This window comes from Plasmodium gonderi (genome assembly GCF_002157705.1).
Source record: "Plasmodium gonderi DNA, contig: Chr08, whole genome shotgun sequence".
Taxonomy (NCBI): Eukaryota; Apicomplexa; class Aconoidasida; order Haemosporida; family Plasmodiidae; genus Plasmodium; species Plasmodium gonderi.
This window is the reverse complement of record NW_021628933.1, coordinates 60,304-76,883: the sequence shown is the minus strand read 5'-3', so window position 1 is coordinate 76,883 and position 16,580 is coordinate 60,304. Positions and strand designations below refer to the sequence as shown.

Genomic DNA, 16,580 nt, shown 5'->3' with positions numbered 1-16,580 from the left:
ATGATATAGGTTTTGCAGGTATGTATTTGCGGCAGCCTACTTGCACGATCTGTAAAACATACTTCAGTAATTATGAAAAAAATTTTAATAGAAGGGCAGATCCGCTGAATATCAAAAATAATTAAGCGGAAGAAAAGAAAATAACAATGATTCCTTTAGTAAAAGAATACAGTTATACTGAAAAAGGAAAAGCTCAAGCGTAAAATCCCTTAACATATGAGCGCAAGCCATTTTATGGGAATTGTCGTGTTATTTAAAAGTAACTTTTACCTTTTTTCCAGCAACGAGTAGAAGAATGAACGAAGTGAGCAGGAATGCTAATCCCCATAGAGGGTGATAGGCCCGTAGTTCTACTTCTTAAGTTACATGGAAAATATGTTACTTTTTTAGAGTCGTGTTCTTTGAAACTGGAGCACTAATACGTGTGATAAACATTTTCACATAAAGCTAAATATGTGTAGGAGACCGATAGCAAACAAGTACCGTGAGGGAAAGATGAAATAGTACTCAGGAATGAGCCATTAAATAGTACCTGAAATCGTTAAGGTGGAACGGATTAAGAAAGAAAATCAGTAAAGCATGAGTTGTGATAAATTGGGGCTCACAACTCTGTTTTATTAAAAAAGAATATCAGTGAAATAGGATAATATGGCTAAAGCCAGGGTAAAAATATATTTTTTATTCTTAGATTAATTGTCTCTAAATTTTTGAATTTACGCGTTGACGATAATAATGCTTTTTTGTCACATACATTAAAAAAAAAGAATTATCTTATTTACTGAGGAAAATAAAAAAAGTCTAAATTTTAAAAATTTTTACTTTTTAAGTTGTTCTTAATAATACTTTCTTAACCCAACCGTTTTGAAACACGGACCAAGGAATATATCAAATATGCAAGTGTATATGATAATTTTAAACATTATAACTTTTTATACGCGCAATATATAAGAAAATATAATTTTGTAGAATTTGGAAGAAAGCAATTTCTCTTGAACGCATACATTTACCGGGTAAGCAAAATTATGTGCTAATTCGAGTATGAGTATATTTGATATGACCCGAAGGGCTTTGAACTAGGCGTGATGAGATTGAAGTCAGTTGAAAGACTGATGGAGGATCGAATTGATAATGATTTTATAAATCATTCATTTCAATTGCGTTTAGGGGTGAAATACTATACGAAAAGTCTAATACCTGGTTATTTTCGAAAGATCTCTTATGATTGCTGGAGTTGTAAAAACGTAGTTTTCCAAATAAAAAATGTATATATTTTATATACTAATGACATGAGATGTGAAAAAAGTTTGTTTTATGGAAGTGATTTTTATTTTCCTCTAAAACAACTTGTCTCAATTTTCTGAAATGTACAATAGAGGAAAAGTTATATACTTTTTTTTTGTATAAAGTATATACGTCATTATATTTATTTTTTTTTATTTGTTTAAAATAATGATAACTCCAAGTGGAACCATTTCTGATGATCCGGATATGGCTATGAGGGTTCAACCTAAAGCTTGGATAAGGTGCCTAAATATTCGCTCATGAGATTCCATAAAACATAGGTGTTTGGTGCATTATAACAGCAGGACGGTAATCATTGAGGTCGATATCCGCTAAGGAGTGTGTAATAACTCACCTGCCGAGTGACTGGCCCTGAAAATGGATGGCGCTAAAGCGAGTTACCGATACCAAGCCGTAAAAAGGTATAAAAAAAAGGAATGAATAATTTTTTTTTTTTTAAAATCTTTTTATGAGTAGAAAATCGTAGGGTTTTGTGTCGAAGCGAAATACGTGAGTTTTCGTGGAACATTTCCCTAGTGCAGATCTTGGTGGAAGTAGAAATTATTCAAATGAAAACTTTGAAGGCTGAAGTGGAGAAGGGTTTCTTGTCAACAGCAATTGAACAAGAGTTAGCCGTTCCTAAGAGATAACTGAAAAGTTCTTATATGGAGGGGCATATAGTGTATATATATATACATATATGTATATATGTACGTATGTGTGTATGTATATATGTACGTATGTGTGTATGTATATGTGTATGTATATGTGTATGTATATGTATATGTATATATGTTTGTATATATGTATATATGTATGTATATATGTATATATGTATGTATATATGTATATATGTATGTATATATGTATATATGTATATATGTACGTATATGTGTATGTATATATGTATGTATATGTGTATGTATATATGTATGTATATGTGTATGTATATATGTATGTATATGTGTATGTATATATGTATGTATATGTGTATGTATATATGTATGTATATGTGTATGTATATATGTATGTATATATGTATGTATATGTGTATGTATATATGTACGTATATGTGTATGTATACATGTACGTATATGTGTATGTATGTACATTTTATCCCCACCTACTCAAAAGGGAAACAGGTTTATATTCCTGTGCCAAATTCATGGTATACAATGTTCAGTAGTTTTTTTTGAGTTTATTCATAAAAAACGGAACGAAGTGGTAACATATAACAAAATGAACTCCATAACGTAGGTCTTTCATTCGAAGTGCGTTTTCTTTGCACTTAACTTTCTATAGTAAACCTCGGAGTAACAATTTACTTGGAGAAGAGGTTTGCAGGATATTTCCATTTTGAGAAAATTTATAAATAGAGATCTCGGTTTCTATATATAATTTTTTTTTGATTTGTAAGAAATAGTAATTCTTTTTGAATTATTCGGATCTGTAAGAACTACCCATGAAAAATGGAGGGAACAAAAAATAATTATATGAAAAAAAAATTAGTGGAAAAAACATACTATTCCAGGTGAGTTTTTTCTACATTTTCTTTTTTTTTTTTTCATATATATTAAAATACCATTTTTGAACGTACCAATAACCGCATGAGGTCTCCAAGGTTAAAAGCCTCTGGCTAAATAGAACAATGTGAGTAAGGGAAGTTAGACAAAATGGATCCGTAACTTCGGGATAAGGATATGGCTCTGATGATATTAAGTGAAGGATAATGGGAAAAGAAATGAATAGTATATAATAAGAGGGGAGCGAGAAAAAAAAAAAAAAACATATTAAAAATATAAATTATATTTTTAATATGTTTTTTTTTTTTTTTTTTTTTTTTTTTCTTTTTTGTTACTATTCATTTCTTTTCCCCATTCTCCTCTTGTTCTTCGAATTTATGATAAATTCTTTGATTTGATGTTCCAGCGTCTTAAATCAAAGAATCCATATTGGAAAAAGGACCAAATAATGTCAAATCAGAACTGAAACGGACAAGAGGAATTTGACTGTTTTAAAGACATAACATTGTGAAAATCCAGTATCAGGAGATGATATTTTTGGGATTAACTTGACACAATGTGATTTCTGCCCAGTGTTTTTGAATAACAATTAGAAGCAATTCAATAAATGCACAGGTAAATGGCGGGAGTAGTTGCTATGACTCTTAAAATTGGCCAAATGTGATTCATCATTAATTTTATCATCGAATTTTTATCATGACTTTTTCTTTTTTTTTTTTTTTAATACATATCCCATTGTAGGTTTCATTACCACGATATATTATATCTGGTAATAAATTTATGATGATATATGTATGAAAAAAAAAAAAAGAAAAAGCCATCATAAGAATGCGATGACTATGATAATAATGAAGGACATTTAGAGCAGATTAACATATTCCTACTGTCCCTACTTGCAATCTATCGAAACCACAACCAAGTGATAGTCTTGGTAAAATCAGTTAGGTCACAGATGACCCTATTGAACTTGACTCTAGTTTGGCTTTGTAAACCGACTCCGATTGTGTAGCATAAGTGGGAGCGAAATTCTGAAAGATGTTTTCGTGCCATTGAAATACCACTCCATCTTAAGTTGCTTTACTTTATCCATAAATGTGACCTCTAAATTGCATTATATGGAGACAGAGCCAAGTGGGGAGTTAACTTACAGCGCTGTTGTATTTTTTTTTTTTTTTTTTTCCCTTTACTTTTTTTTATATACTTATAAAGAATGTAAAGCAAAAAAAAAAAAAAAAAAAAAAAATACACGAAAAAAATTAACAAGCTCAAAGAGAACAGAAATCTCTTGTAGACTTTGTAACAAAAGAAACGCTCGTTAATGGTAACTGCTTTTTTTTTTTTATGACATTTTAAGGTAGTATGTATGGCCTGTAATGATCACCTACTTTTATTTTTGCGAAAAAGACATGGGGAAGGCATGTATATATGTACATGCCTTTCCGATATATGTGCAAATAAGTGGTGATAGTAAAAGAGTTATGATAGGGATAACAATCTTGCGGCTGCCGAGCAATTTTAGCGACGTGGCTTTTTGATTATTTTATTATATAGCATTTCCTATCATTGAGAAGAAGAAATCTCAAAGTGTCGGATTGTTCACCGCTAATAGGGAACGTGTGCTGAATTTAGGACTTTCACGAGACAAGTCTAGTTTTAACCTACTGATGAAATTTTTGTTAATTTATTAACTATAATAGTATTGTGATGGTAATCCAACTTAGTACGAGAGGAATAGTTGGTTCAGACCTCTGGTCCTGCAATTGATTGACAAATCAGTGTTGCTCAGCTACGTCTGTTGGATAATGGCTGAATGCATCTGAAGGCGGAATCCATGCCAAATGTACAATACTATAGTGAACGATATGCTTTTTAACGGATTTTACTATCTAGTAAAAAAAAACGGGTAACATTTACAATTATGCTTTTTGCATATATATATATAATCCTTTCTACCGTAGGTATTTCCTCAATCACTTATTGGAGAGATTGTGCACTGTTTTTTTTATGAGCTATTTTGCGATCTATGGTAGAAGCAGCTATGCTCAAGCTTTTCCAAACTGTAGAGTGACATTGCGCTTCCTTTTGCAGTATGGTAGGATGAGCGGTTCGCTGTTATACTTTCTTCTATCCCTGTATATTTTGTATATACACGCATAGTTGAAAGGGAAACACCGGGTTGTCCTTTTTTCCATTTTGAGCGATGGCACAAAAGGGATAGTGTTACCTTCTCATCATATTTGGAGGGGGGAGTATTTACAATAATTCGTAAAAAATGCATATCGTGGTAAAAACAATCTGTATACGACAGATATTCTTTCGAGTGCTGTAAACATGGAAGTAAAACTTAGTTTTCCAGACTTGTTGAGGCTCCTCGTGAATGGTAAGTTTTTTACCTAATATAACTGAATAAACTTTTTTACTTTATTCTGTACATAATTTTGTACACATATATAACATATGGAGTGTGTGCTATATAACAAATAAGCAACTGTGACCCGTGGGACCAGCATTTAATATATACGTGTAATTTTGCCCAGGATTTGAATTCATTGCAAGAATATATATCATCGGATCAGGAGCCCTTACATATATATATATATATATATATATATATATATATATACATAATACTGCCATATAAAGGTGCGCATGTGTTTTTTTTTTTTTTTTTTTTGTTCTTATATTTGCGCAACCTTTAGGGCACAGATTGTTTCATGCCTATGCTTATTTGCTTAAGTATACACTTAATATATATGTGTAAATGTACTTATTGTATATATGGACTTGTAAAGTATATGTAACAAGTGCGTTTGTTTATAAGTATATTGTATTTTGTGTAAATATGTATATATGCACTTCAGTAAATATGTCATTTTATGTGCCACTTTCATATGCATTCTCTAAAGTCTATGTTTATATGTATCATTCTCTCACATGTATGTACATAATATGTATGTGCATTTTATGTTATCCCTTTTAAAGTTTTGCCCTTTGGTTATATTATATATATATGTACTATATAACTAAAATCTTTCCCCTATTTAAAAAATATTTCGTGTACAATATTTTGTTGTATCAATAAAATAAACTTAAAATACTAGTTTTGACGGACATATGTACCTTTTTTTTTTTTTGGAATTTGTTTTTCTTTCTTTTTTAACTTGGTGATATAATACAAATAGTGTATATAACAAGGGAGGAAAAACTACGTCATTTGGGTATTCAATATTTATGGTATTTTTCTTTCGTGGCACATTGTGTGTGTCTAGGAGGGTAGGTGAGAAGGTTCTTCAATTGTCCCAAAAACTTTTTTTAAAATGGGAAAAATTTGTCCTTATAATTCATCAAATATGTATACATATATATATGTAATATGAGGAAAAAAAAAAATATATGTATAACTTTTAACGGCTTTTTTATAAACCAAGTATATCAGTTCTTTTTTATTTTTTCTTTATGGTTTGCTTTTGGTAATAAGTTCCCCAATAGTATAAGCCATATACTTCTTGTCATATTCTCATATAATTGGCTCCTTTTAGTTATCTAGCAAAATTCGTTTACGCTTTTGATATAATATAAACGGGTATTCCTGTTTTTCATAGCTTTAATGTTAAACATACAATATATGCTGATATGTATGTATATAATACTACCCTATTTTGCCGAAAACAAAGCGAGGCAAGGAAAAAGTTAGAGGTTAATTTTATTATTATATCTTTATGCAAAAAGTATTTTAAAAAAAATGTACTTAAAATTTTTTTATCTCTATAGATAATTTCATAATAAAGTGCATGCTTTTTATTTAAAACGTTAATTAAGCATGGAATTTTATACATTTTTTCTTTCCATTGTTTATTGTAATTCGTTCGATGTTGTCATCATCTAGTATACAAGTTACATGTTTTTTATGTGAGACAATTTGTTTGGTGGGTAATAGTCGTCATAGTCCCTTTTTTTATCTTCCATGATTTGCAATTTTGGGTAAAATCATTTCACAAAATAAGGGATCGGTATATATGTATTGTACAACAATGAGTACACAATGTATATGCCCATACCAGATTTTCTCAATATATATACATTATATTCTTATATATATTATGTACGGCATACACATCACATCATGCGAAATGTCATTTTAAAATCACAATAGAATAGTAAGTTTTCTAAAGTGTTTTTCATTCTTGTTTAATTTTTACTTTTTTTTGGTTCTATGGTTTTTTGTTAAATGCCATTTTTTAAATATATTTTTAAAGGGGGGATATTCCCAGCGAGAAAATGAAACTATTGGTAATTGGGAAGTAAATAATTTAAGAGCATTTTTACGGTGCAATGGAAAATTCTTTCTGCCTTCCCCCCGTTGTCTCTTTTTTTTCGTTTAAAAAAAGAAAATTTAGATTTAAAATGTATATAACAGGTGCGGTAGATAGTATAGGTGAAAAACCTTGAAGTAGCAATTTCTTTTTTTCATTTCGTTTAAACTTAATTTTTTTCATGGTTTAAAATATAAAATATTATGGAATATTCCTATCCAGGTTTATATGGACATACCAAGTGAAGAATATATATTATGTTCATTCATGAGGGGGGGTGATGTAATTTTTTTCTTTTTTTTTAAACAAATAAACATGTGCGTGAAGGACGACATTTTGTGTGTCAGGCCTTTTAAATATTATAGCTACACTCACATACCCCCCCCCCCCCCCCCCATATAAGTCCCCCCTACCCCCCCCCCCCCCCCCCCATATAAGTTTATAATGGTTATATTTTACTAATACCCTGGAAATGGGTACTAAAAAGAGAGTTGTTTTATTTTTATATAAAATTCTTCTTGTATAAGTTATGACTACTTTATTTATTTATAGATAAAAAAAAAAAAAAAATAAGAGATATGTTTATAATCAGGACATAAAATGGGCGTGGAAAAAAGTAGTTCGTTAATTCTTTTTTACTATTACATTTTAAAGGGGACCCTTTTCCACTTACCCCCCAAAAGAAAAATATCCTTATTTATTAACAGGCGAAATTGTGAAACAGCAAAATGAAAAATATTTATATGATATAACAACAATAAAATTGAAAATTAAAAATATCTACCCATAAATAAAGTAACAAATAAAAACATGTCAAGCTTGTTCTTGCTACATATATAATATAGTCTCAGTTATTTCTGCGACTTTTTAAAAACACAAGTGTAGATGTAGTAAAAATGAAATTGTTAATAAGAATTTAAAATTTTGGTAATTTTATTTACCCCCTCTTCCCCTGATATTTAGTGAAATCTTCTGATGTAAGCAATAATTTTTTTTTTTTTATGTACTTTTTTTGCACTTATGTTTTTAGCATAATTTTCTATAGTCAACCAAAGGGAATTGGAATACCTTTTTAGAAATAAAAACTTAGTGATAAATAATTAAACTTTTTTTGGTTATGCAATATTTGACTTTTTGTACGTGTTCCATATGCATTTATTTTAATATGATATTTCCATATAATTTTTACACTTTATTTTAGAAAAACAAATTCACACGTGTGCTCATCATCCTTATAATTATAGTATCAATTTAAAGTACAAAAAAGATGTTTGATGATTATTTTACAGGGTTTTGTGCAAGTTATACAATGCGACACATCTACCCATAATACGCAAATTTTTTATTAAGATATATATATTTACTACATATATATATGTATATATATATATATGTATAGCATTTACTTTTCATACATGTATTTTTTTAATATTTATTATGAAATTAAAAAATTTTGCCTTTTATAGAAAAAAAAAAATTAAACAAAAAAAAGGGAAAAAGGGAACAAAGAAGGGGGGGGGGAACTATAAAGAATTATTAATCTCCCTTACTTTTCAAATACATGTAACAAATTTTATATGAACTTAATACAAATTGTAAATGGTGGAAAAATAAATAAATGATAAAGATTATATAGTGTATATATATATATATACAAAGCATACAAAAAAATATGATATATTAAGCTATAAAAAATATAACTTCTTATATTAATTGCATTTGCAATGTGGGTATAACTGGAGTGATATGGTTATATTATGACTGTCGTTATTTTTAAGGCAAGCACAAATATAATGGTCACGTGTTATTTTGGGGGCTTATGCTTTTATATCCCTCATTTGCACATGCATTTTTATATGTCCCCCCCAACTTCACAGCTTGTGAAATTTTTTGTGAACCATATATTTGGGTTACAAAATACCCAATGGGGAATTAAAAAAAAACCTATCGTTTTTTGCTTTTTTATCCCTTTTTTTCTGATCCCAAGTGAATGTGGTGTTGGTGTGGGGGGTATATGTATTCATCCGATTTGGTATTTTTTCAAGTGCAGATTTTACAAAGAATATGATATTTCTATATAGATATAATAATAAAATAAGAAAATTTACACAAGCCTTTTCTTTTAAATCTTATTTAATATCCTGAATTTTGTTCAGTATTTTATTATTCTACGTTTTTTTTTCCCTCCCTTTGTTCTGATGATACACTTGTAAAAACCTTCCACTTCTCTTCAGCAATCCATTTATTTTTTAAAGAATCCAAATTTTTATCCAAAGCTATAATTTTTCTTGCTTTCCATTTATCCCATTCTATCCAATCATCTCTTTGTAAAGACAATTCTTCTTTATTTCGTATCCAATTATTTATCTCTGCATTTTCTCTCTCATTTCTTTTTATCCACCTTATCCATTCCTTTTTCTTTGCTCGCTGAAAGTATTTTGCCCATTTTTTACTTTCCCATTGTTCCCATTTTTCTTCTTCTTCAACTTTCCATTTTTGTAACATCCATTCTGTCATTTTTTGCGCTTTCCACTTTTTCCATTGATTAGATTGCCATTGGCTACGAATTTTGTCGTATGAATCTAAGATATCAAGCCATGTTTGTCTATTATAAGGTTTCCATATGATGTCAAACCACTTATTCCATTGTTCTTTACTGTTCAAATCGTTTAAGACAATTTTGTTTCTATTTATTTCTTTTAGAGTTGCTTTGTTCCATTCTAACAAATTTATATTTATTTTCTTTAGGAGATTTTGAAATACAGATTCTTTTTGATTAACCCATTCTTTTTTATCATCCTTTAATGAATCATTCCAAGCTTTGTAATCATCATCTAATTTGTTCATCCAATTTCGAAACTGCTGTTGCTTCCATTCATCGGATGATTCTTCTGTTTGTTCTCTTTCCACATTATTTTTTTTACCACATTCTCTTAGGTTTCCTTGAACAACCTGTAATATAGGTAATAGAAATTTACTCATAAACTTATTATTTGAACTTTTTTTTTTACTTAATGAAAGGGTAATATTGTCCCTTAATTTTTGGAACTTTGATTTTTCAAATCGCTTCGTTTTAGGTATGTTGGATGTCGATTCTTTTTCACTTGTTATGTTAGGACTTTTTTCTCTTGTTACATTGGGGCATTTTTCTCTTGTAAAGTTTTCAAAATTGAGTTTTATTATGTTTTCAGCATTTGGTCTTGTTACGCGTGAAACAATTTTGTTTGATGTGTTCAAATTATATTCATTTGCTATATTCAGGAAGTATGGACCTGTAAATTTTTCAAGAATTATGTTTGTTAATCTAGAATTTTTTCTATCTGCTATGTTTACAAAATATGGAGTTTTAATTTGTTCAATAACTGGATTTCTCACCTTTACAACATTTTCATTTTTTTCAGCTTTCTCATAATCTGAGCATGATAGGTCACGGTGTGGACGAAATTTCCTTTTTTTAAAAGAGTTCTATAAAGAATTTTATGAAATGGTAATTCATACGGTTCATTATTAGAGTGAGGTTAAGGCAGAAACTCATTATTAGAAGTGTTATATTATTCCTATTATTGCTATTATTTCTGTTATTGTAATTTATAATTTTCAATGAAGCAGATTCATAAAGAGAAATCATATAATGTGTAGATGTACACGTGCATACAGATATTTAGAATGCACATAAATAGATCTATGTACAAGTGTACTTCTTATATATATAGATAGATTATGTACATATATTATCGATATCTCTCTTACCGTATTAGCGACGCACGTTGTTATGTCATAATACATAACAGTAGACATTACAACACATAATATATAATGGAAAATAAGAATTCCTTTCTTCATATATTTTCTGATTCTTCGTGAAAAATATGCTATGTTGAGAAAATTCTGTTTTTACATATAATTATCATTTTCTTGTGGAAGCCAATTTGCTTCCTGGAAGGTACTCCAACATGATGTGAACAAAAAAAAAAAAAAAAAAAATTTAAATCAAAATGTAATTTTCATTATTTCTGTTAATACACAATTTTTTGCAATATTGTTTTGGGTTGATATGAATAGAGTTCTTTAATAAATAAGAGTAGAACAGAAAAAGGAAAAATAGGGAAAAATTAAAATTAGTAAAAAATTAATTTGGTGAACTATAAAAAATCATAAATCTAAGATATAAGGATAATGGAAGAGAAGAGGCATCATAAAAAATATAAAATTGAAAAACCATAAATGTGAAAGGTTTAAAACACATAAAATTAAAAATGACGATTGAAAAGGCATAAACATAAACAATAGAACAATAAAACCAAAACAGAATTTTAAGAAACATAAAAAATTAAAAAAAAAATCACATATATATATGTATATATATAACACATTATAGTGCTGCTGATATATCATATACATATTTCATATATGGTTTTAACATTTTAACTGCAGGAATTTTTTTTTTTTTATATGTTTTCATAAATGAATTTAATATGAAATGAAATTAACACTTTTTATTACTTCAGCATGTGATGAATCATTCTTTTTTATGCCTTTGGGTTTGTGCATTACGTACAATTACAAATCAAAAAATTTATAAGAACAACACACACATATTAGTTACAAGAAGAACACACAAAGGTGAGAAAAATCATAAGAGTTCTTTTCTTAAAAGTACCGTTGTAAGTGTGCTGCGAATTTGCAGTAGATAAAAAATGAAAAGCCTTTTTTTCTGTGCCTTTGCTTTGTGCACAAAAAGTAGAAAAGGCATTACATTTTTTTTTAAATTGTTCTTTTTTTTGCACTTTTAAAATATTTAATGTTAAAATATAAAAGTTTAATTCATTCATCATTTCCTCTTTTTTCAATTCATTTATAGTAGAAAAATTCTTATAAAGAAATGAGGGTTATTTTATAATTTTTTTTTTTTTTTTTTTTTTTTTTTTTTTTTTTTTGTGTGTGTATTTCAAATATAATTTTTTTTTGATTTTCTATATTCCATAGATAGTTTCACACACATTGAAATTTTATGATTGTGATATTTTTCATTTTGCAATTTTTAGCATATTTTACGTTATATATAAGAAAGCATTCATTGTTCTGTTTGCATGTTTATTGTTCTTAATGGGGGGTGCAGAAGTACTATATTAATTTTCAAATGGAAGAAATATATGTTTTATTTATGTGTATACAATAAATTTGAACTTTAATAATATATTTTTTTAAGAAATTATAATTTAATTACATGTATTAATCCTGTTTGCTGCATTCTAATGTTGCACACCATTTCGTACAAGCAAGTAGCCCCTTTGGTAATACGGGAGAAATGAATATTTTGTATGAGACGGAAATTTACAGGTTATTTATAGGGGTTCAGCATAAATATAAAAGCCCCCTTATTTATTCTGTCAGATCTTTTTACTATATATATTATATTTGTTATGTGTTCCGCTATATATTTTAGCTTATGTTTTGTGTTAACGTTCATCAACAATTTTCTACATTTTATGAGTGGAACCAAATGCAAAATTATAAAAGGGAGAAAATAATTAATAAAAATGCTAAAAGCAGGCGTCAGGATAAATTTTACAGAGTTCAAAACCTTACGTATCCAGTGAATCAACAAATATCGTATATATCTTTTACATGTAAATCATATAATTTTTACTACTGGTGCATTTATAATGGTTTGTTAATACGACAAATGATAGATATATATTTATAGATGTAATGGGAAATATATTGAAAACTCCAGGAATTGGTTTTAAGGTAAATGTATGGAAATAAAATTCTTAGTATCCAATTTCATTTTTTTCGTTATATAACATGTCAGGATAAAATAATTTTTTTGTGTTCATATTTTTAGAAGCTTTAATATGGACACATAAAAAAAAAAAAAAAAACATTTTAAATAAAAAATAATAAAAATGCTTTTATGGAAATTTTTTAAGAAACATAAATTTGAGTTATTTTATCCTATTTTGATATATATCATAAACGTATTTTTATATTTTTATAAGTATTTATAATTACTTAATATATATGTTCAAAAAGTGAATATTATGAATTTAATGAAGTTATCAGAAAATGATGTGTAGATAAAAAAAAAAAAATAAATAAATAAAAATAATAAAAAATGAATTTATATATTAATATGAATTCATAAATACGGTTAACTATTTCTTACACAGTGAATATCTACACTTGGTATAAATGAACATATGTATATTTGATATGGTTCGATTACATAAACGTAAAAACATGTAGATCATCATCCTTTTAATTTATGCTTTTAAAATGCATTCATTTTGTTTTAACACTGTAGTAGTTAAATAGTAAATGGTGAAATTTTTTCTCTTAAAATTATCATAAAAGGCCAAAAAAAATGAGAAAAAAAAAAAAAAAACACACGCACACACAGACAGACAGAGGAATAATGTAAATGCCATTTAACCAAATATTGTTGGAAGTGGACCATGTACTTATGTGTTTGTTGCTTAAAACAATACTCCATAATAGACTTGAAAAAAGTGTAATTGCTAAAAAAAATTAGATATATTTCACGTTTTCCTGTAACACTTGCAGATGTTTATAATCTTCCATGAAATTTCATAGGACACAATTACAAAATTTGGTAAAATACTTTTTTTATAAAATATATATACATACATATATATATAGAATAATTATATACAAAATGCAGTTTTCGTAGAAGACAATTCGGAGAACAAGAATATTTTCACTATGAGTTGAATATATATTTTTTTCTCCTTCCTGTTCAATTTTTTTTTTTTTTGGCATCATGTGAGAGGGAGAATATGTTAATAAACCTTTGCATATATTGTGCATTTTTCTACTGGGATAAAAAAATTTAGCATTCAATTTCAACTATTTTTTTTTCAAGTTATTTATTGCGTTCCTTATTATGTCAAGTTTATTATAAAACAACGTACTTCTTACCATTTTTGACTAATTCTTTATCATCATCAGTTAATTCTACTTTATTTTTAATTTTATTTTTAAAAAGTTCCTTACAAACATCTAAAACTTCTTCTTTTGTTAATTCTACAACATCTCCAGTATTATGCAATGGGACGAAAACATCTATTATAATCAATCCATCATTGTTTTCATTTGGGAATACGTAAGTATTTTTTTTCTTTAAATTATCTAGATCAATTTGATCAGGTATATTTTCACTTTTTGTTTTATCTACACCATCTTCATTATCTGATGAACTTGTTGATTCACCTTCCTTTTGATCGTCACTACTTCCAGAATCTTTTGCTTTCTTTGGTTTAACAGGATAAAACGCATAGTATTCGTTTTTGGATCTATTACCCTTTTTAAGTAATGCTGGATCTATTGAACTATCCAAATTAATATATTCTTCTTCGTCATCATCATCATCATCAAAGAATCCTTTTTTTTTACCCGAAGAAGAATCACTTGGAAAGATCTGTGTATTAGTGTGAGAATTAGGAATTTAAAAGTTAGGTTAGTTTTAATGTTACAAATTTGCAAGTGTAGATTATACATAATATTTAAATATATGCACATACTTAAATATATACATATATATAAATACAAAAAAATATATTTGTGAATAAACGGATCGAAACTATCAAGCTTTTCTAAACATTGTAAAAATAATATGGCTCCAAAGGAGCAATATGCTAATATATTATCCATTTTTTTTTGGTTTTTTTTTCTTTTTTGAGTAAATAAAATTTTGCACTTTCCTTACCTTTTTAAAAACGAAAACTAATAAAAAAATTTGAAAAACAATGAAACCGAGAGTTATTAACTTATTAGAATGTATCAGACTTTGAGGAAAATTAGCCCAGAAATCTTTAGTGAGTATTGCAGAAAGGTCCTTATTTACAAAAGTAACTGGTTGTGCACCCTTTAATGCTGCACTATTCATTAAACCATTGTTGCGCATGTAAGTCTCACTGCAATAGTATTCAGAATTAAACACATTGTCTACATCGAATCTTGATTTCAATGAGGAGGGAATATCTTCTTTACTCTTTTCTACCAAGTGCCAATCGGCGTGACTTGTCAAGTAATCTTTTTTTTCATTTATCCATTCTTTAAACATTAAATAATCATTTGACTTACAATCTATGTTCAGTTCTTGCACATATATATCTCTTTCATCTAAAAATTCTTCTACTTCACCTAATACATCTCTTAGATTTTTTGGAAATTTATAAGGAGCTCTTTTAAATAATGATAAATAATCCAATGATTCAATCTTCTTCACTAATGGTTCTTCGATCTCTTTCAGCCATATATCCTCAGGGGAATTTATACCAAATAATGCAGCCTTATTTAAAACAAAATCATCACGATTGTCATCTAACCAATAGTTTAAGTTCCTATATATGCCTTTACATCTTGGTTTACTTGCACTATTTAAATCATTAAAATTACTAATAAAGTCGGATATTATCTGAGTTTTCCATTTATTGAAATCTGCAGGAATGGTGACGATTTCGCTAATTTGTGGTTCGTCTAATGTTATTTGGTCTTCCATTTTTCTACTAATTAGGTTTTTTTTTTTTTTTTATATATCTTTTCAAAGAATTTTTTTTTAATTATGAAAAAAACGCTTGCACTTGAGAAGAAATAATAAAAACTTTTGTTGTTCACGTAAAATTAATAAAATTCAATATATATATGTGTGTAAAATATTTTTACAGATTTCACTTTTCCTATTTCGCTGAATTCCACATCAAAAAAAAGCATGAGTATCGAGAGTTGTTGTTAAAAGTAAAAAAACAATATATAACAGAATTTAATAAATCAGATTTATATGCTTATAAAAAAAGTTAATAATAATGTCTCTTGCATATTTTGCAACATATGTGTGTCGTCTTAATACTTGAATAATATATAACAAAAGAACGTTTAAATCTGTTCACAATTGTACAAAAATAATACTATATTATTTATAATTTCTTCAACTTTCTCTAGTATAAAATTTACATATTATATATACACAGATTTAGGTGCATATATATAAAATCTATTTAACTTTGAGGTGCGGATAAGCCTATACCAAAGATAACGATATTATGTGCAAAATGTACTTTATTTATAATGAATCAATTTCTATTTATAATTTAAAAAAAAACAAAACAAAATAACAATTAGTAACATATATAACTGTGCATAAAAAAATATTGAATATAGAAGAAAAAAAAAATCGTAAAATATTTAGTTATCATGTAAATTGTTATATATAATACAAGGTTCTAAAAATTCATACATGGACATGTGAATTACTTATTCTCGGGATATGTATAGATAATAAATAGATCTAATTATATATGAATACTATATTCATGTAATTTGTATTGCACATTTCACATTTTGATAACTTGGATGTTGAGCAATAGAATAATTATTGACGTATACAGAAATATATAATATATTGACTAAAAGAGTAAAAGAAAAAATATAGTACACGACT

At 27.6% G+C, this 16,580-nt stretch overlaps 2 protein-coding genes and 1 non-coding gene across 3 annotated transcripts; 1 reads left to right on the top strand and 2 right to left on the bottom strand.

Annotated features, from left to right (window-relative positions):
- Positions 1-69: 69 nt before the first annotated feature.
- Positions 70-4,690, top strand: PGO_080103. The gene has a single exon (XR_003699416.1). It is a non-coding gene; the product is annotated as a large subunit ribosomal RNA (ribosomal RNA).
- Positions 4,691-9,280: 4,590 nt separating this feature from the next.
- On the bottom strand, positions 9,281-10,960 carry PGO_080100 (tryptophan-rich antigen; the record flags this gene model as incomplete). Its single annotated transcript, XM_028687234.1, has 2 exons — positions 9,281-10,582; positions 10,868-10,960. 2 exons carry the CDS (start codon positions 10,958-10,960, stop codon positions 9,281-9,283), a joined length of 1,395 nt encoding a protein of 464 aa, XP_028543035.1.
- A 3,076-nt stretch (positions 10,961-14,036) lies between these two features.
- On the bottom strand, positions 14,037-15,641 carry PGO_080090 (STP1 protein; the record flags this gene model as incomplete). The annotated part of the gene is made up of 2 exons (XM_028687233.1): positions 14,037-14,558; positions 14,847-15,641. The coding sequence occupies 2 exons, from the start codon at positions 15,639-15,641 to the stop codon at positions 14,037-14,039; spliced, it is 1,317 nt and encodes a 438-aa protein (XP_028543034.1).
- Positions 15,642-16,580: the final 939 nt, after the last annotated feature.